This window comes from Stereum hirsutum (genome assembly GCF_000264905.1).
Source record: "Stereum hirsutum FP-91666 SS1 unplaced genomic scaffold STEHIscaffold_5, whole genome shotgun sequence".
Taxonomy (NCBI): Eukaryota; Fungi; Basidiomycota; class Agaricomycetes; order Russulales; family Stereaceae; genus Stereum; species Stereum hirsutum.
This window is the reverse complement of record NW_006763135.1, coordinates 1455701-1474544: the sequence shown is the minus strand read 5'-3', so window position 1 is coordinate 1474544 and position 18844 is coordinate 1455701. Positions and strand designations below refer to the sequence as shown.

Genomic DNA, 18844 nt, shown 5'->3' with positions numbered 1-18844 from the left:
GAATCTTGAGTCTCTTATTTTACCTTTTCCCTCCCGTCATGAAGGCTTCTTCTGCGCTGACAGTCACAGTGTTGTTGCAGGTATCAAAATTTTTATCGATAAGTACATCGTGTGGTTCTCTAAGGCACTATTTCCTTCCCAGCCCAGTCCCATATTCTCCCCCTCTGTTTCTCCTCCAAACCTGCAACCACCCCACTCAACTTCTCAGCCGCATACTCAGGCTCAAACAGCTTCCCCTCCGGTACTCCACCCCAATACCTCTTACTCAGATCCGTCTTCACCGTGCCCGGGTGCACACCCACGCACATCGCCGGTATCTTCTTCATCTGCAGCTGCAGATCGAATGTTTTTACGACCTGGTTGAGCGCGCTCTTCGACGCACGGTATGAGTACCATCCCCCGGTTTTATTATCCAAGACGGAGCCCACGCGGGCTGAGACGTGGACCCAGCGTGCTAACCCGCCGTTCAGGCTGTTACTCGGAGCAGAAGCGAGGGTATGCGAAGTAGGGAGGAACGTCGAGAGGTGCTTGATGAGGAGGAGATGTGAGATGACGTTGATCTGGAATGCCTGGATAAGCGATGCGGCGTCGAGGTCGGCGGGCTGTTTTTCAGGATGCAGGATACCCCCGGTGAAGAAGGCCGTATGTAGGAACGAGTCCGCGTCTTTGGGAAGTGAGTCGGAGAGCTGTTGAGCAGCGGATGAGATGCTTTGCTCGTTCTCGAGGTTTAGATGTAGAAGTGATAGTCGCTTGGGATCAACGTGTTTGAGAGGCGCGAGGATGTCATTTGAGATGGCTTCGGGCTTGCCTGAACGGTGAGTGGCATAGACGGGTAGGTTGGTTGTACGAAGGTAATGCCTCGTCAAGGCCAAAGACAGACCACGGGTCGCAGGGCAGATCAAGATGAAGGGATTTGCGCGGTTCATGGTGGGCACAACAAGAAAGTCGATGATGAGTTCAGAGGGAGATGCTCGCCCGAATCATCACAGCCTGTCTACCTCATAGAGCGCCTCTCTCGATCGCGACCGCACGATCTGACGCGTCTATGTTGTATTTCAATCACGAGGAGACAAAGTACCGGAGAATCACTTATACCTCTACTGGCCTTTCAAAATCCCACAACAGCTGGATACTCGACTCCTGCCGCGACTAAAGGAAAGGCATGAGCGATCCACAAGGATAGCTATGCCTAATTAGACTTACCAGGTTCTCCAAGGTACGCTGTCCTCTACCGACGGTCATGTCGTCCTGCTGGAAGATGGGTCCATCATCCTTTACCCACCATGCCTCGGGATCCAGTGGGACAAGGTCGGTGCCATTTAAGCCCATGATGCTAAGTCCTTCTGCCTTCTCATTCTTGGTATATATACCATCTCAGGGTTCTTTGGAACCGCTGATAGCCATTATATCCTGTCAACAAGAGAAAACGTGATGGGCCGCGTGCGATGCAGAACTATCGAGGGACAGTGACGAATAACACCAGAGAACGAGTATTTTGATGTCGACATTATATGCGCAAGCAGTTCACATGACATATCTACGAGCTCAGGCTTCGAGCGTGAGGATGTCGTGGATAAGACCCAGAGCAATTTCCGACATTGGTTCCCTCCTTTGATGACCCAGGATGAACCGCGTTCGTGCAGTAAAGATGCTGTATACGAGGCCGGAATAGCTGGAAGTATTTCTGTGGAGAGCCTGGTGGACTATTGCAGTATATTGCGTTGGATAGTAGCTCAGAAAAGGAGGTGAACTGTGGCAAAAGGAAGAGGAAGAACTTGAAGAGCCGACGAGTGGCGAGAACGACTTGAGACCCAACTATAGGGTTAGGTGTCGGTGGTACGACCAGCTTGCGTTCCTCCTGGCTCGCGATCGAGCGCATTGCACCTTGACTGGACATGTCTCAAGCCGTTGGCAACGTAGGTACCTTTTTCTTCTATCACATATACCAGCAGGATCCTGAGGCTATATTTTACTAGACTGCGCTCGCGTATGCACGCGTTTGGCATCATGTCGACGCCAGCGACCGCATTCTTGGGAAACTTGCTGAGCGAATTGCCATCGTTCTGATGGGCAAACATAAGCCCATCTACGATCCTTCTGGTGCGTTCGGTCAATTATCAAGTATATGTTGAACTACTGACACTTTTGACACGTACGTACACACTTAGTTGACTGTGGCGACTACGTCCTGGTGACCAACTGCAAGAAAATCAAAGTCACCGGAAAGAAGGAGCAACAGCTTGTCTTTCGTTCACATACTATGTTTCCCGGTGGCTTGAAGGAGGTCAAGTACCAGAATATGATGGCGAGAAGACCTGATGAGGTGCGTCTGTCATTGCCTCTTCGTGCCAAGTCCTATGGTGTTAACATGTCTTTTCCTCGAACCTCTCCATGTAGATCATTCGCCACGCGGTTTCAGGCATGCTTCCGAAGAACAAACTACGGGATCGTAGGCTGGAAAGGTTGCGGATTTTTGAGGACGACAATATGGGTGTGCTCCAGAAGAATATCTTGAAGCGGTGGGAGGATGGCACACTGCGGTAGCATCCAGCTTGTTTTCGCTTTCTCCTTTGTTGTCGTTGGCATCTTATCCATCCGCTCTTGCTATCCTTTCACCGGACCAGTAGGCTAACAAGACGATTGTGAGGAGCCAGCCATAATAGTACGGCGAGTGGATGTATGTCAAGACATTGAGTGGGACTCCTCAGTCTGTTTCTAGATCACCCTCACCCTCACCCTCATCACCGTCCTCATCCTCGTCTTCGCTCTCAATATCCTCTTTTCTTGCACCTCTACCGGACTCTTCTTGTTCCTCGTCGTCATGTTGTGTCTTGGGACCAACCCTCTTGACTCTCCGAGGTGGTACACTGTCCTTCAACATATGCGACATATGCTCTTGAAGTATCATGCCTGCAGACAAGACAATTTCGAAAACGTACTTCGTGGGCGAGTGGCAAAACGTGACGTACCAATAGCCATCAATGCCGTCCCGTCAAACTTCTTATACATATCTCTCCGTATCTCTTTCTTGCTATCCTTTCCCTTCCCTTTCGCACTATCCCTCATCGTCGCACCGTCCTCCTCATCGTCGGTGTCCTCTTCCTCTTCAGACTCCTTGCCTTCATTCTGCCTCTGTAGCCTCCTGGCCTTCCTTTCCTTTCTCTCCTGCCAGACCTCGGCAGAAGCGTTGAAGAGTTGGCCCTGTGAGGAGTAGTACGCGCTTGCAAAATGGTGGATGCATTTCAATAGATCCTAAGACGCAAAGTAAATACATCGCTTGAGTACACATCCTCTTTCGAACTGGAGGAGTAAGAGGAGCAAGGAAAAGATGCGTACGGAAGACGGCAAAGGCAAACTTGTACCAGCGGAGCCAGAACCTGAGGTTTCGACATTCACATTCTCATATCCAGACCCAAGAAGATCGAAATCTTTCTCTACAAGACCTTTATGTCTCTTTCTTGCTCTGCGACCATCCCCTTCCGTCTGCAACTCAGGTGAACTTCCCTCTCCTTCCCCCATAGCTTCCGGATTGAACTCCTCAGCCTCCTCGATATCCCCTTCTGCGCCCTTCCTCCGCTTCTTCACCTCCCTCGGTACCCCGACAAAACCCACAGCATCCCTCGCGATCCAATTCCCTCTCGCATCCTTCACCACGTATTTCGTCTTTTTCGTATGGAGCCCGCGTGCATGCCTGGGAACGTAGAGCAAGTCTTCGGGCACTTTGGGATCTTGAGAGACGGCCTTCGCCTTTCCCTTGGAGTTTGAGCTGTCATGAGTGTTGCTGGGACCTGGTGCGAAAGGGTTGGGTGCTACGCGACGACCGTCTGGGTGTAGACGGAGGGAGGTGAGGTCGTGGATGGTAGATTTTCGGCCAGCAGCCATGACGGTATATACGCTATGCAGCGGAACAGAAGAAAGATTTGGTGGAGAGGACAGAGCGGAGGAAGTTGAAGGCGCAACGCCACAAGAATTCGTGCGGCGAGGAACACGGTGGCGAAATCATCTCGCCCGCACAGTGATCCAGTTGCTTAGCTGCAACTTGCTTCATCGCTTGAACTTATTAAATGTACACGGACGGAAAACATGCCGACATTGTAACAAGCTGGTTCAATTTTGTTATTTAGCACCAATGCTATCAGCTCCAACAAGAAGAACAAGAAGTCATCGAACGCAGACATCCGCCACGAAGCCCTTTGACATCTACTCCTCGAACGTCTCAGACTCTTCATTCCAACCCAACGTCTCAGGTGCAATACCGAGCCTCCTCAGCATGAGACCAAGTGTCTCTTCCTCCTTCACCTCACTCTCAGCTTCCGTCTCGACTTTATCAACGCTCATATTTTCATCGCCTTCCTCATCTTTCTTAACCCCTTCTTCCCATCCCCATCCCCACTGGCTACCTTTGTTAGCCCCGGTGACACCTTCATCACCCTTCGTCATGTCTCTGACAAGTTCCCATAGCTCGTACGCCGCCTCCCTGCCAGCATCCCTCCATTTCTTCGCCAACTCCGCCAGATGGTCCTCGTCACCCTCTCGCTGAATCTTCACAGCACGTTTCAAAAGCGTCATCCTCCGCTCCAGGGCCTGTATCTTCGGTGTAGGCAAGATCACCGTACGTGAACCATCAGAAGGCTTGGACTGCGCGAGAGGTGACTTGAACTGATTGGCGGCACGAGAAGCAAGAGCTTGCTTTGCGATGGTAGCCCTGACATTTGGAACCGTCGGAAGGGGGGTTTTGCGTGACGGTCCAGCGGAGGATTGAGTGGAAGTCGATTCGTCCTCGAGCTTGACCTGGCGTTCCGCTGTGGCCGTTTTGCTCGTGAGAGGAGAGCGGAACGGCGTGGACAGTTTCTTGTGGGAACGTAGCTGCGAAGCGAGGGTCGGCCTCTTTGGATTCGGGGTGCTGCTACGAGGTGGGGAAGAACGGACGTCATCCATTCTCTGAGAAAAGGGATGAAGTCACACATTTGTGAGAGAGAACATAGGCTCGGAGCGTGAGAAGAAGCGAACCTGGCGTTTGGAAGGTTTAGATGCCTGTCCGTCCATTTCTTCGGCGTCGGTTTCGGTGAGGCTGACGGCGCGCTTTCTGGGAGAAACTTGTGAAGGTGACAAAGGCGGAGGGGAAGAGCTAGGTAGGCATTCATTGAGATGCATCGAAGGTCCAGGGCTCGACATTGTGCATCGAATGCGCGAGGAAGATGTGTCATCGGCATCGTCTGGGATATCCATAAGGATGCTATCACTGTGAACCTCTGGTAAAGGATCCGGAGGAGGGGAAGAAGCAGCCTGTGGCGAGGAATGAGTCCTAGAAGATTCATCAAAAGCGTCCGGGGCAACTTCAGAAATAGGAGAACCAGGCAGGGAAGAAGGCGGAAGTAGTAGGTCATGAGCATGAGACGGCTCCGGGTAACAAGGACTCGAAGGCGGCAGGATGGTAGACTCCTCATCGCGAGCAGTTGTGAATGTTTGAGAAATGGGAAACAGTGGGCGAGGCGAATGAACTAAGCGAGGGGAGTTGCTAAGGTTGGCCGTCTGAGAAACAAGTGCAGTAGGGACATCATTGAGATTCGAGCTGTCTTTAGGATCTGAAACCTCTGCTCCGCCATCAAGACGAGAGTTAGGAGGCGGAGTAAGAAAGTGGCCTTGTATCTTGGTGCTCTCAGTGGCCATAGCAGAAAGCAAGGACTTTTCGTCAGCGAGAGCAGACTGAGAGGCAGAGGGGATGGGGCAAGCGGCAAAGTCGGTCAAGTCAGGATATATGCGGCCATCCCGAGAGATTCCATCGGACTCCTTAAGATGATACATACCTCAGCATATAACCTTGGAAGATTGCTATTTCTACTGACCGTTGTTATCTGGGCATCATCAGCTTCCAGACGATGTGGTACGGGAAGTGATCCGTCGAACTCATCCGTTAAGCTGGGGGTCTGGACAATCGTGAAAGTGAGCATATATGCACCTAAAACAGCACGAACATAACTAGCACACCTCTTTGATGGTATTAGACGTCCCTACTGGCGCATCAGGTGGAGAGGTCGGAGGTGACGTTGCTACTGCGCGAGGAGGACTGGATAGACCCCACGGTGGAGGAGAGGACGAGGGTACAGAGGGGCTCGGATGCGGTTCATGTTGGCGGGTCTCGAGTGTTCTTCCAAACCAGGACCCGATTGATTCGTCAGGTTCTTCCGCACTTTCCTGGAGAGAAGAGTCGCGGAAAGGGATATCCTCGACGTAGGAGTCGTTCTAAGCAATGAACATATGCATCAGAGGAATGTGGATACGATGGGAAGACGAGACAAGTTATCCATTTATTCCCTTCCTCAAATAGTGCAGCCACGCTATGATTGCCCAAATGATGGACGGCACGTAGCCTTGTGGCCAGAAGGTAGCATGCCTCCACCGTGGACCGTGGCCGCACGGTCTGAAGACTCACTCTATGTTCCATGCTTGTGGGACGGGAGGAATGCACAGAATCCACCAAGTCCTTCCATGGGATTTAGGAGACTCGTTGTGAGCAGCATGCCGGAACGAGATTGCGAGAAGGGAATACCTGGACGTGGTCCCCCAATAGATCGCTTTCCATGCGGGTCGGTCTCTCGAGACTCACGTCGCACCGTTCAAGGAGCTAAGAAACACGGATTTTAGCATTTCTGCATAACGACTGGTCAAATAAACGTACTGAAGTGTCGTCGCTCATATATGCGTTTGAGAGTAGCGAGCTTTGTACGTTACCGTGGCGGTCAAAAGGAGATGGAGTGCGTGGGAAAGAAACAGAAAGGCGTAAATAGGGTCGTTGGATCGGCAGTGTCCGGAAGGGTTCTTGATGCCCAACGTCAACATTCGTTCAACAGCTGCAACATGAACTCGCATTTTGTCCCACACATAGCAAACCGCAGCTGCTCACTCTCATCAGTCATATCTTTTATAATACCGAGTGCAAGTCACTTGACACTCCGGGCTCGCTCGCTCACTTTCGATATGCTGTTGGTCGCATTGGTTCCACGATGAAGTGGAGTCGTCGTAGTATTAGGTGACTTTTTCTGCCGGACTGTGGCACATCCCTCGATAACCATAAGTACCCATCTTCACACCGACACGTACCACTGCGCCAGATACAGACACATGTTGATACGGTAGGACTCCTTCATCGCCTTCCCGTGCCACCTACGATGGATCTCCACTAGGATCTTCGTTCACAGCGCCATGCTCACTCTGAGTCCTGACGTTTTCTATTCGACGAGTCGTGGATACCTAAGTCGCGTCATGAGGAAGTTGCATATATTTACATACCCGAGGTGTGTTACCAGGGTGTGCTCAATTATCACTCCTTTCTCATGACGCGCAGCGTTGCATTCAGACTCTGGGTTTACAGCCATAAAGAGGGTGGCGGTCTACTCACAGGCCCTGTTTTCATCCCCATTCCCCTCCCGCCTAGCCATTATGAACACTGCGCTTGCTGCATTCGTCTTGGCCCTTCCATTTTTAACCGCGGCTGAACGTACCGCTCCTCGTGTCGGCACCGTCATACCGTTGTCACGTCGCTTCAATCTAGCGGACGACAGTGGTGTAGTGAACACGACCTTCATCCAGCGTCATAAATCTTCTGTGCAGAGGAAGATTCAGCGGGGCTTCGCTGCGTTTGAGCGAAACACAGGAAGCGTTCATCCTAGCAACATAGCGGGCCTTACAAAAAGGGCCACCGGCGCAGACGCATTGACTGACGATGAGGGCGAACTGTGGCAAGGAGATATCAGCGTTGGGACGCCCCCTGTCGGTTTCACTGGTACGGTCACTGTCCACTTTAACAGAGCACTGAGACTGAGTTAGACCTATTTCAGTTGATTTCGACACTGGTAAGGCTTCTTTCGTGTCCAGAATCCAAAGTGTTCTGACGATGCATATCAGGTAGTAGCGATCTGTTCTTACCAGGAGTCGACTGTACGGTGAACTGTGAAGGTCACACCTTGTTCGATCCCTCTGCCAGTGCTACGGCAGCCGACCAGGCCCAACCATATAGCTTAGCATTCGGCGATGGCTCTACGGTTGAAGGAGACGTATTCACCGACACAGTAACTGTGGCGGGCCTAACTGTGAGATAATCTGCTACCTCGAAGGTGCATAACTGAACACTAATATATCGAATTTCAGGCGACCAGTCAATCTGTGGGCGACTCCAGCCAGTACTCTGCGGGTTTTGCAATCGATGAATTTCCCCCGGACGGTCTCTTGGGTATGGGCTTCCCCGAAATATCTGTCTTTGGCGACAATCCCTTCTTCCAAACGCTCGTCGCAGAAGGCGTTGTCACTGCTCCTGAATTCGGGGTCAAACTCGCACCTACGGGCTCTGAGCTCTTCTTGGGAGGCGTTGACACTTCTGCCTTCACTGGAGACATCACCAACGTCCCCGTTAATCCCGTCGTATGTTTTACTCCTTCCACATATGCTCCCGCTTCTCACATAATTTGTTTTATAGGGGTTTTGGCAAGTCAATATGGATGCTGTGTCAGCGGACGGAACAGCTGCTGTCACCGACGTAACCACTATTGTTGATACTGGTACGGCCATTTCTCTGTTGTTGTGTGGTCTCCTGCTCAAGTTCTGAATAGGTACTACCCTGATCATCGGACCCACTGACGACGTGGCGGCCTTCTACGCTGCTGTACCAGGTTTTCAGTTTTCTCATGAACCTTTACAGTGATGTCAATTGATCACTGTTACCCAGGTTCCCAGGACGCCTCACAAACCCTCGGTGCTGGCTTCTTCACATGTATGTTCCAAAATCTAATTTTATCTAACAGTCGTGCTCAGAGTCCCTTCCTACTAGTCCCATGTGCTTCTGTGCCAGACGTCAGCTTGACTTTTGGTGGGACGGCGTTTCCTATTTCCGCGGACACGTTCAACCTCGGCCAAGTTGCTGTCGGCTCCCCCGATTGTGTTGGCGGAATCACCGGCGAAGATGGTATTCCATGTATGTCGGTTTTGCTTTCATGATCCATCATTTTTCAATTGAAATTTTCTTGTCAATAGTCTGGGTCGCCGGAGACGTGTTCTTGCAGAATGTTTACGCAGGTTTGTGTTTCCATACATTCTTCGAACGGCTGATCCACTAACAGAAAACGATAGTCTTTGACGTCGGCAACACTCAAGTCGGGTTTGCTACTCAGGCCTGATCGGACTCTGTCGCTTGGTCAGGCTGGGAGAATTGTACCCAGAACTGAATTTGTATGCTAGACATGTAGTGCTATTTCGGATAATTATTTACATCTGGCACCTTCATAAGTCTTGGAAATGCACCGGAGAAGAGCTACCAAAGGCGTTTGGATCATATTGGACGAGTCTGAGCGAATGTTGTCTGCTTCAAGTTGTGAGCTCCGGATTGTCCGAAGGAGCTCCGATTTCCCCCGCGGCATGGTACATACTCAGTCACGACCATTGTTGGCCGCTTTCGTGTGGTACAACCACTCCCTACAGAGTCGAGGCACCATGCCATCGTCAAAAGGCGGTGTGCATCTACCAGACTACCTAGGCCTCTGATCCAAATACATTCTCTGCTCGCCAACGAATCTCTTCAAGTTGATGTCAGTATAGTAAATTTCATCGACGGACAGGATAGCTTTGGCTTTCATCTCGATCTTCGTTCACTGAGACATATTCATTCGCAGTCCAACAGGCAATCTCTTCATCGAAATGGGGCCGTTATCTGAGGAACACTTGGAGATGCAATTCTCGATATTCGACCTTCTCTCCTCCATGTTTTGCCTACCAGGCGAACTCATTTGCGAACCTTCAATACCAAAATACATTGAGGAATTTAGGTCCACCCTCTCCGCAGAGTCACTCCCAAGCACACTGGACCTTACTCTGTTTTTGGATCTTGAATCACCTCGGGCCACCTCAGCATTACGAATCGATATACGGCTACCGTTACGCTACCCCACCACAGAACATGACCACAGTCCGCCCCCTGCACTATCAATTCGCAAACCATCATATCTATCTCGATCTGCCCTGGATTCTCTTACATCTGGGACTATTCCTCATGGACATCCGCTGGAAGACACGGACATATACGCCACAATAGATACAATCCGCGACACTGCTCTTCTTTTGTTGGAGGCGGAGGGTGTACCCGACGTTCCAGCAGATATAGTAGACAACCTTTTCCGGGTTTGGTTCTACTTTCCATCTCTATCCACAAGAGAAAAGCGGAAAGACCTTGTACAGTGGGCCGTGAGTTCGTCTGAACTACGCATACCGCAACCAAAACATTGACGTACTAGCATCATCTAACAGCCCCAATATGGCCTGACAGGCTTTGTTCTCGCAGGTGAGAACAACACATTGTCAGTTCTACTCATCTCAAAGACTTTTATGTCAGGTAAACCGGGCGTCTTGTGCTTGGAAGGTGGGGCCACACAGATCGACAACTACATGAAGGACATCAAGACGAGAAGCTGGGCCGACATACCGTCATAGTTCGTACCCCATCTCGTCGTATAACTTGTGATCCCCGTTCGTAGCTCACTGAACCATAACAACTGCCATCGCTCTCGGCCAGTCAAAAGAAAGTCAGCGAGCGATGGCGCCAAAGCCTCCCGTCGTCAACTGCAAGGAAGTTTGCAGATATGCAGGAGGTGGCCATCACTCGACATGGACAGAAGGGTAACCGAGGAGAGATGGCTGAGTTGCAGGATTGGTTGAAAGAGAAAGGTTGCGGGGAGGCGTTTGAAAAGGTGATCCTTGGGGCCGAGTCTGCTTGACATTGTAGGGCGCTTGATGGACGAGGAAGTATTGATATTCGAGTCTGGCTCCTGACGACGGGTGTACGCGGAGCACCAGGACATAAATATGGGATTTGTGCACAACTAACATGAGATGTCCACAATATACTACATCCCCTCATCGTCTTGCCTGCATCTTTACCCTGGGGTCTCCTCGTTCGCTTCGCTTCTTTAGCTTTTCCTGTCTCTTGCTCAAGGACTCTGGGGCAGCCGGTGCCTCTTCTGCGTTGCTCGAAGATCTTCCAAAGCCAAGCATGGGTCCAATGAAACCCCAGAACTTATATATCACAAAGGCGGGTATCTGAGGCAATACACGCGAGATGAAGATTGAGATATAGCGAAGCGTCACGATCAGACGTACCACTGCGTATAACCACCACAACCATTCACCCAGGAGAGCGCTGCCAACCTGAGCAGCCCCTGTTGCGGTAATAAGATCTATTTAGAGGTTGAGGGAAGGGTTGAGAAAGGTAAAGCGTACATGAGATATAGAGAACGTCGAACATCCATTCCGTTACTCCAGGTTGATTGAGATCCTCTCCAGGTGATATCATCGAACCACTTGCGTCCCGCTTTGGTGTTCCCATGGATTTCAATCGTGTATACAGATACTGCGAACCTACTCCAGTAGTTGTGTAGAGAAACATTCCTTTCTTGGTTTTCAGAAGTGTCCCGAAGAGCAGACGAAGAATGAAGGCAAGGACGACGCTAGCAGTCTGCCCATAGAACAGGTTCTGAAGTGCTGTTTCATTTTGTGAAGCTGTTGTTGTGCGTAACAGTCATTAGGGCGAGAACAGAACGTTTCGAACATAGCGCACCAATGCGTTTTGCGGATGCGTTGGCCATCGCAAAGGTTGACGTGGAGAACAGCAACGAGCGAGGCCGATTGTCAACACAGGTTCGCGTTCGCGTGAGAACGCCACTCATTCTCCTTTCTTGCCACCATCTTACATGCGATCATAGCATGTCTACTGAGGATAGGACTGTCGCGCAGAAGGTCTTGCAGAACAATAAGGATCACCAGTACGCTCTCAAAGTCTATACGGAACGATTAGAGGCTGAGCTTCAGACAGTTGACAAATTCCTGGTACGTTTTGTTTCACTTCGAGTCTTTTCATCAGCTCATATTCACAGGCACTTGCAGATGTGGAAGATGAAGCCGAAGAGGACAATCAGCCTGAAGGTCAAGGCTCGATTCAAATCCCAGGCGCAATAAGACCCTTGGGCGTTCTGTCTGCTTCAGAACTTCTTTCTGAGGTAAATGCCCCTTGCACAAGGCCTGTAGCTATGAGCGTTAACATTTCGCTGTAGAGCTCCCCATTCTACGATGATAGTGCTAGACGCCAACGATACCTCACGGCCACCGAATCTCATCCTAGTGAGCTTCTTCACTCTGCGCCACACTTACTCTCTTATTTATCTTGGCAGTGAGTCTCAAGGAACATGAGGCGTTGGCGGAGGCCATACGCATGGAGAACTATCGCTTGTACGCCTATGAGGCCCAAAGACGGTGAGTAGGCATCAAACATTCGACAATGAGTTGCTCTGACACATTGGTTTACAGTGGATTACCACCTTTCTTCAGCGCACACGATCAGCCTCAAAATTTAGAATTGAACAAGGACGGGATTGATTGGGATCGTGTTGCAGACAAGGTAGATGTCGCGTCTTTTGTATTCTGCGTCTACTCGACTAGATTCCTTTCTGATAGGTCAACACGAGTCTTGGATCCACCGGTACACGGACTGCCTTGGAATGCCAGATACGATGGCTCGGAAATCGGCACCCTCAGTATAATCATACCCAGTGGACGTTTCAAGAGGTGACTAAGGCCAAGGCTCTCATTGCCGATATTCCTCGAGGTCAAATCGACTGGATTGACATAGCAGACCAGCTTGGAGTGAGCACATACCTACTGCTACAGGCGTGCTTCACAACTCACCGTCTGTCGTGTAGACCCAGCGCACTGCAATGGATGTTATGCGGCGTGCAGTTCCGAGGGCCGTCCATGTATGGGACAGAGATGCTGACGAACGCCTCTTGGACGCCGTCAAGGTCTACGGAGTGGAGAATTGGTCCCTAGGTCCGTTGCTCTACACCCCGTACTTCTGCGCAGAAACTAATGCACAAGTGCTCAGTGGCCCGGCAGGTATCCGAGGATGTCACCCCTGCACAATGCCAAAATAGATATTATCGGTCACTTGATCCATCTCTCAGGCGGGGTAATTGGGTAGACGAAGAGGATACTCGTTTACGACAAGCCGTCGCTCTTTTCGGAAACTCGTGGGTTGACGTTGCGTCCGTCATGCCAGGCCGCAACAACGAGCAATGCCGAGATAGGTGGTCCGAGCGTCTTAACCCGAATGTCGCGAAGGGCAAATGGACTCCGGAAGAAGATGCGAAAATGCTTGCCGCTGTCGAGGAGTTGGGAGACGCTACTTGGAAGGCTGTCAGCGAAAAGCTTGGGACTGGTCGGACAGATAATATGGTATGTGCAACTTGGTTCTGATCAGTCTGTCGTCTTAACAAGCGAAATCTAGTGCCGCCATCGATATCAGCTAATAACGAAGAAACGTAGAGAGAAACCCACGTCTATCGCTGGTGAACACGCAAAAACGCCCAGTCCGCATACTAATACTACAGAAGCACCCAACATCGCCTCGACATCGACAGCCATTCCTCAGCAAGCGCCTGCGGCAGGCGTAAGTCCCTCTGAGGTCGACATAATCAGTGACGAACCCCCTCCTGTTCGCAAGCGTAAACCTCGCGCCCGTCCAATCAACAAAATCCCCGCCGCAGAGCTCGCGGAAAAAAGAGCAGCGCTTCCCGTGGGCGCTTCATCTGCGACCATGTTGGTTGAGCCTGCTACACAAGCCGCTTCTAAGCCTCGCGCCAGACGTCGCAGGCCGAAGCAAGTTGACGCCACAGTCCCCGATACTCCCACCGACGAGGCCACAATCCCTGAGACTGCTGATCCCGAGGTCGCATCAGCAGAAGATCCGTCTCCACCTGTTGTACCTCCTCGCCCTCTCCCGCGTCCTCGTGCACGTCCCCGCAAGAAGGTCGCAGAGCCGTCTGAGGTATCCCAACCTGGTCCTTCCGGTGGGTCCAATAACGGTGGGCCCAGCCAAGCGACGCCACACCCAGCGGTTTTTACCAACATCTCACACGTGGGAGCAGATTCAGACGAAGGGCTCGCTACTCCACAAACTGGTACACTGGCCCAGCATGAAGAAGAATCCATTGTTCTGCCCCATCCTCGGTCCTCTAAATCAAAGGGAAAGAAGAAAGCGGATCCTCCCTCGCTTAACCCCACTGCACTCTCTGCAGACACTTCGAAGGCCGGTCGAAAATCCCGAAAACGGCCAGCCCCCGATGAAACAATCCTTCCGAACTCTGAGCCTCCTAAACGACGACGAGTCCCTTCACGCGGGGCAGAACTTTCTGCGAATACAGGTAGCTCTGCAGACATATTGCCTAGCCACGGTATGTTGTCTGAACTGAAGTAAACTATTCGATGCTGATTGTCTTCTAGATGACACTCAGAACGCTGACGACAGAAGTGTTGTTGCTGAACAACCGTCTTCACCGCCTTCCCCACGCAAGGGGAAAACGCCACGGAAAACAGCCACCGCACCTACTCGTAGGCAACCTTCGAGGGGTGTACGAGGGACTGCAGCGTCCGATCTCAATTCGACGGAGGCTCCGTCTAGTGGCAACAAACACGACATGACCGAGCTCTCTGACCTGTCGTCGGTCGAGTAGAATACCCAGAGAATACATTGTCACTTTGCTGGGAGCCAGTAACAGCATCGTGTTAATCCGAAAAGATGCTGTATGGTCATATGTATGTAACGCATAGCAATGCGAGGGCAGATGCCGCAATAAAAATACAAGATCTCGCCTACCACAGCAGGCGAGGAGTACAATAACACATAGAGATCGAAAGCAGCTACTAGGCACTCAACTTCCAACGCTTCCTCTGTTGCCCTTGAGCTTCCCAATTGACAATCGCACCAAGCAACTCGCCATCATCTGGGCCCGACGTGTCTTCTGTCGCAAGTAAAAGGTTCTTGAGTGACTCTTGGACTAAACTTGCGTTCTTCAACTTCTTCTCTAAGGAGGGAAGTGCCTGTTTCTTTGGTGGTGAAGGCTGATAGAGGTGGATCATGTTAGAAGCGGCATATCCGAATGAAGGAGTAGACGTACAGGTGTCCGAAGATAGGTATGTTTGGGCGGGAGGGCGGGATGGAAGTGCGGTATGGCACGAAGCGTAGCAGGTATCACAGGGATAGAGCCTTCGTCGTCTGATGGCAGAAGGTCGGGTAGAGGAGGCTCCGGAAGAGCAGGAACAACAGTCAGCGGTTTAGGGAGGACAACGTTTTCTGTGGTGTGGGTTTAATTATGGACTGCACAGAAAGTAGGCAAAAGAGGAAGCACACTTGATTTTTTCCTCTCTTTCTCTTCATCCGCCAAAGTGCGCAGATCGTCACGGTTGAGTCCAAACTCGTCGCAAGCAAGGATAACGTCTTTGGCCAAAGGAGCAGCTCTACTCGCAAGATTGGCGTACTCTTGAGCTCGACGATGAAGATTGTCAATGACTAGAGAGAAAGTCTCGTGTTAATTCTAAGACGGTTTCGATGGTAGAAGTCACATACAAGCCACAAACTCATTCTCAAGCCATCCCATCGCAGCAGGCTCTGCTGCATCAAATCCCTCATTCTGTAGCTCAGAGGAGATCAGTCGCCGCAGAGCAGTCGATGCTACATCAGGGGTGACTTCCGGGACTGTAGGGGTAGCAGACGCGCTGGGCTCCGGATCGGGAGAAGTCTTCAGAGGAACGGGGTAGCCAGTATAAGGGACCACACCAGGCTGCATTTGCGTGTAATTTGCTGCTGGATAGTGAGTTTGTGATGGATAATGAGCGTACGACATCGAGTAGGAGCCGTAAGAGGACGACTGAGGATACGTTTGCCCAGAGGTGGAGGACATGATCGTGGTTCTGGTTCAAGAAGCGTTTGTGGCCAAGTTGTGGCGCGCCGTATTGCTTCCGCCACCGACACCTAACTTGACTCCGCCGACCATCACAGACCTTCACAGACCTTCTTATCGTACCTCCTTCCTGTTACTTATTCTTAACTTCTGACGGCTCTTTACTTTCTGTATCTATACACGAGTTTATACTGTGATGTCTCACCCTACTGCAGAGGCCGAGCAAATGCTTGCCGAGAGACCACATGCGCCTGTAAGGACAGAAACATTTCGCGCATCCCGTCCACCTATTGTCGGTCCAGATAGCCCCACGCAACCATTCCCCATATACCTGTCTGGTGCAGTCCAACGCGGATTTGGAAGAGGAGGAAAGGATCTTGGTTGTCCAACTGGTGAGCTTTCTGAAAGCATGAATCATATCCATATCCATATCTTCATACCGTACTATCTTGTAGCCAATCTGCCCGATGACTCCATAGCTCCCATGAGCAGCGTCTGCGAGACCGGCGTGTACTATGGATACGCTCAAGTCTCCCCATCTAATGATGAACAGACGGTGTTGCACGAGGATGACATTAAAGTACAGCCCATGGTCATGAGCTTGGGGTGGAACCCGTTCTACAAGAACGAACGCTTGACAGCTGTAAGTTCGTCTTTCTCTTTAACTCTGTCACCAAGGCATAGTGGCTCATATCCAATGCTTCTCCAGGAAATCCATATCATGCACGAGTTCAAGTCCGATTTCTACGGGCATAACATGCGGGCCATCGTCCTCGGTTACATTCGCCCAGAACTCGACTACACGTCCAGAGGTGAATATTCTTTCCCGACTTCCTGACCAAATCTCACCCAAATATGTCGATTTACTATCTAGAGGCTCTCATTGATGACATCGAAACCGACAAACTCGTCGCCATCAAGTCGCTTGAACGACCAGACTACAAGAAGTTTGCATCCGACCCTTCATTCCACCCTCAGAAACTGTGAAGCAGAACAGCACGAACCTCTCTAGAGGCCTTAGATGTAGAGGAACGTCATGTTGAAAAGGCCCACATATAGAGATTGTATTTTCATTCAAGTAGAACAGGATCTTCCCTGACCCTCGCCATCGGCAACGCGCCGGAGCTTTCAGATCCTTGAATCTGTGCCAGCGATCTACTGCCTCTCGTGAAGTCCTTGTCGACACGACTATTGCTACCGATATCCTTATAGATCTCGCAGTGGGTGTCGAGGCCTTAGCGGTGCTGATTGAGGAGGGAAATCCTATTGGATATTGTAGTTTACGCTTTCATAGGTCTGCTTCATTATATAGAACCATTAAACAATACTTAAGAATGAGATTGGAGACTTCCTGGGTGGAGACACACTCAGCTTCTGCGTATCCTACGCCACATCGTTGGGGCGCCACCCGTACAGTAATTCAAGCTCCGACAAGCGCTTCTTCAAGGGAGTTCGAATTCCCAACGATCCTGTTCGGAGTTTCCACTGCCAAACCGTGTTTCTCAACCAAACCAGTACAGAGTGCACGATGTACAACGGTATCGGACTAACGACTCCTCGCGGAAGGTAAGTAAATGTACAGGACATACTCTATAGTAGCTGACCGGATTATTCAGTGGTACAAACGGTTACGTCGTTCGCAACCTCTCTGCTCTTCGCTCTCGCGACACTGCCCAGGACCGTGCCAGCGCATGGGATGTTGCACCTCCAAAACATAGGGAACCGGACCAAGGGATCTTGGAGCATGAAGCGAAAAGAAAGGTAGAGGTCAAGTGTCTGGAGTTGCAACTCGAACTGGAAGACAAGGAGTGAGTCTCGCTTACTTTATAACTCAATTCAGGCGCTTACGAGTGCGCTCGACAACTCAGGTTCGAAGAGGACGAGATTGAACGACAAGTCGCTGCTCTGCGCGAAAAACTTTCATCAATGCTTCCACCTCCCACAAACGCGAAGTCGCTCAAGCCATCAGACACTCACGGCCTCGCGGCCGCCAAAAAGGCCGAGTTGAACAAAATGGCTATGGCTCTTGGGACACGTTCCGATTATGTGGAAGGAGACTCTTTTAACCAGGAGAAACAGGAGCAGGATCGCATGAAGAGGATGGCGGAACGCGAAGAGAGAGACCGAAAGCGAGACGAAGATAGGAAGAGATACGCTGAGCAGAGGGAGAAGTGGGAACTGGAGAGAAAGGAGAAGGACAGGTTGCGAAGGCGCGAGGAAGATCGGAGGCGGAAAGAGATGGAAAGCGTCGGAGGCAAGACCCGTGACGATGATGCTGGCCGTCGCAGAATGCCTCCACCACCACCGCCTTCCTACGGGCGAAACAGACCAAGGGACTCTGGCTACAGTCGTCGCAGCCGAAGCCCACCTCCCCGCCGTGGCCGTGACCTTGATGACTCTCCTCCTCCTCGTAGGCGCTCTCCTCCACTCGAGTACGATGACGAGCCACCTCGTCGTCGCCTTCCCAGCCGATCACCCTCACCGCCAGCCCGTCGTCGCCGCATTGATTCTCGCTCTCCCCCTCCTCGAGACCGACGTCGTGACTCACGCTCACGCTCGCCTCCTGGCCGTCCGTTGTCGCCTTCGCCGCCGCCTCGCCGTGGCCGTGATATTTCTCGATCTCGATCTCCCCTTTCGCGCTCTTCCAGGTCCCCCGTCGCCCGCCGCGGGCGGTCCTTGTCCGATTCGCCTCCAAGGAGGGCCCGCTCCCCAGCACCGCCGCACAAGACATCTCGCGATATCAAAGACGGCCTTGATGGAAGTAAGAGAGGAAGAAGTGCATCGAGAGGCCGCGATTCCCGTTCTCCCTCTCAATCACCGCCCAGAAGGAGAGCGAGGTCGGATTCAGCGTCTTCCATGAGTGTCAGCTCCAGGAGCGATTCCCGTAGCCGGAGCCGCGATTAGGACATGGCATGTTTCTCTGATCGTGATATCAATAACTGCTCCCAAATTCTCCGTCTGAGTTCGTTTCCGGCTATGATGATGTAGGAATATTTTGCCGGTCGTTTGGACCGAGAATCCACCTTGCTTGTTTGTTGTGCTTTGCTTTGCCCTCCCAAGTTGAACAACTC

The 18844-nt window shown here is 51.4% G+C and overlaps 10 protein-coding genes across 10 annotated transcripts; 6 read left to right on the top strand and 4 right to left on the bottom strand.

The window, feature by feature from the left end:
* Nucleotides 1-119: 119 nt before the first annotated feature.
* Nucleotides 120-926, bottom strand: STEHIDRAFT_130153 (NAD-P-binding protein; the record flags this gene model as incomplete). Its single annotated transcript, XM_007302797.1, has 1 exon — nt 120-926. The coding sequence occupies one exon, from the start codon at nt 924-926 to the stop codon at nt 120-122; it is 807 nt and encodes a 268-aa protein (XP_007302859.1).
* A 163-nt stretch (nt 927-1089) lies between these two features.
* On the bottom strand, nt 1090-1329 carry STEHIDRAFT_155550 (uncharacterized protein; the record flags this gene model as incomplete). The annotated part of the gene is made up of 2 exons (XM_007302796.1): nt 1090-1149; nt 1204-1329. 2 exons carry the CDS (start codon nt 1327-1329, stop codon nt 1090-1092), a joined length of 186 nt encoding a protein of 61 aa, XP_007302858.1.
* A 558-nt stretch (nt 1330-1887) lies between these two features.
* STEHIDRAFT_95202 (60S ribosomal protein L23) lies at nt 1888-2783 on the top strand. Its single transcript, XM_007302795.1, has 4 exons — nt 1888-1916; nt 1977-2100; nt 2169-2323; nt 2398-2783. The coding sequence occupies exons 1-4, from the start codon at nt 1896-1898 to the stop codon at nt 2542-2544; spliced, it is 447 nt and encodes a 148-aa protein (XP_007302857.1). The 5' UTR covers nt 1888-1895; the 3' UTR covers nt 2545-2783.
* A 1417-nt stretch (nt 2784-4200) lies between these two features.
* Nucleotides 4201-6724, bottom strand: STEHIDRAFT_167530 (uncharacterized protein; the record flags this gene model as incomplete). The annotated part of the gene is made up of 7 exons (XM_007302794.1): nt 6680-6724; nt 6551-6625; nt 6434-6484; nt 5989-6243; nt 5847-5927; nt 5011-5790; nt 4201-4941 (listed from the first exon to the last, which is right to left on the bottom strand). The coding sequence occupies exons 1-7, from the start codon at nt 6695-6697 to the stop codon at nt 4201-4203; spliced, it is 2001 nt and encodes a 666-aa protein (XP_007302856.1). The 5' UTR covers nt 6698-6724.
* Nucleotides 6725-7440: 716 nt separating this feature from the next.
* Nucleotides 7441-9170, top strand: STEHIDRAFT_146264 (acid protease; the record flags this gene model as incomplete). The annotated part of the gene is made up of 10 exons (XM_007302793.1): nt 7441-7783; nt 7839-7853; nt 7906-8090; nt 8149-8418; nt 8474-8555; nt 8607-8666; nt 8723-8767; nt 8825-8968; nt 9028-9069; nt 9124-9170. The coding sequence occupies 10 exons, from the start codon at nt 7441-7443 to the stop codon at nt 9168-9170; spliced, it is 1233 nt and encodes a 410-aa protein (XP_007302855.1).
* A 281-nt stretch (nt 9171-9451) lies between these two features.
* STEHIDRAFT_77006 (uncharacterized protein) lies at nt 9452-11625 on the top strand. The gene is made up of 8 exons (XM_007302382.1): nt 9452-9578; nt 9663-10230; nt 10294-10327; nt 10379-10475; nt 10559-11082; nt 11143-11201; nt 11263-11541; nt 11600-11625. The coding sequence occupies exons 2-5, from the start codon at nt 9688-9690 to the stop codon at nt 10758-10760; spliced, it is 876 nt and encodes a 291-aa protein (XP_007302444.1). The 5' UTR covers nt 9452-9578; nt 9663-9687; the 3' UTR covers nt 10761-11082; nt 11143-11201; nt 11263-11541; nt 11600-11625.
* Nucleotides 11626-11745: 120 nt separating this feature from the next.
* On the top strand, nt 11746-14681 carry STEHIDRAFT_167528 (uncharacterized protein; the record flags this gene model as incomplete). Its single annotated transcript, XM_007302792.1, has 10 exons — nt 11746-11868; nt 11916-12038; nt 12093-12159; nt 12210-12291; nt 12346-12436; nt 12493-12681; nt 12738-12864; nt 12920-13269; nt 13322-14267; nt 14317-14681. The coding sequence occupies 10 exons, from the start codon at nt 11746-11748 to the stop codon at nt 14544-14546; spliced, it is 2328 nt and encodes a 775-aa protein (XP_007302854.1). The 3' UTR covers nt 14547-14681.
* Nucleotides 14682-14736: 55 nt separating this feature from the next.
* On the bottom strand, nt 14737-15659 carry STEHIDRAFT_55516 (uncharacterized protein; the record flags this gene model as incomplete). The annotated part of the gene is made up of 4 exons (XM_007302338.1): nt 14737-14934; nt 14991-15166; nt 15224-15382; nt 15440-15659. The coding sequence occupies 4 exons, from the start codon at nt 15657-15659 to the stop codon at nt 14737-14739; spliced, it is 753 nt and encodes a 250-aa protein (XP_007302400.1).
* A 209-nt stretch (nt 15660-15868) lies between these two features.
* STEHIDRAFT_95194 (riboflavin kinase) lies at nt 15869-17074 on the top strand. Its single transcript, XM_007302791.1, has 4 exons — nt 15869-16165; nt 16229-16416; nt 16483-16585; nt 16648-17074. Exons 1-4 carry the CDS (start codon nt 15970-15972, stop codon nt 16758-16760), a joined length of 600 nt encoding a protein of 199 aa, XP_007302853.1. The 5' UTR covers nt 15869-15969; the 3' UTR covers nt 16761-17074.
* A 186-nt stretch (nt 17075-17260) lies between these two features.
* On the top strand, nt 17261-18790 carry STEHIDRAFT_120404 (cwf21-domain-containing protein). The gene is made up of 3 exons (XM_007302790.1): nt 17261-17339; nt 17390-17581; nt 17642-18790. Exons 1-3 carry the CDS (start codon nt 17302-17304, stop codon nt 18675-18677), a joined length of 1266 nt encoding a protein of 421 aa, XP_007302852.1. The 5' UTR covers nt 17261-17301; the 3' UTR covers nt 18678-18790.
* Nucleotides 18791-18844: the final 54 nt, after the last annotated feature.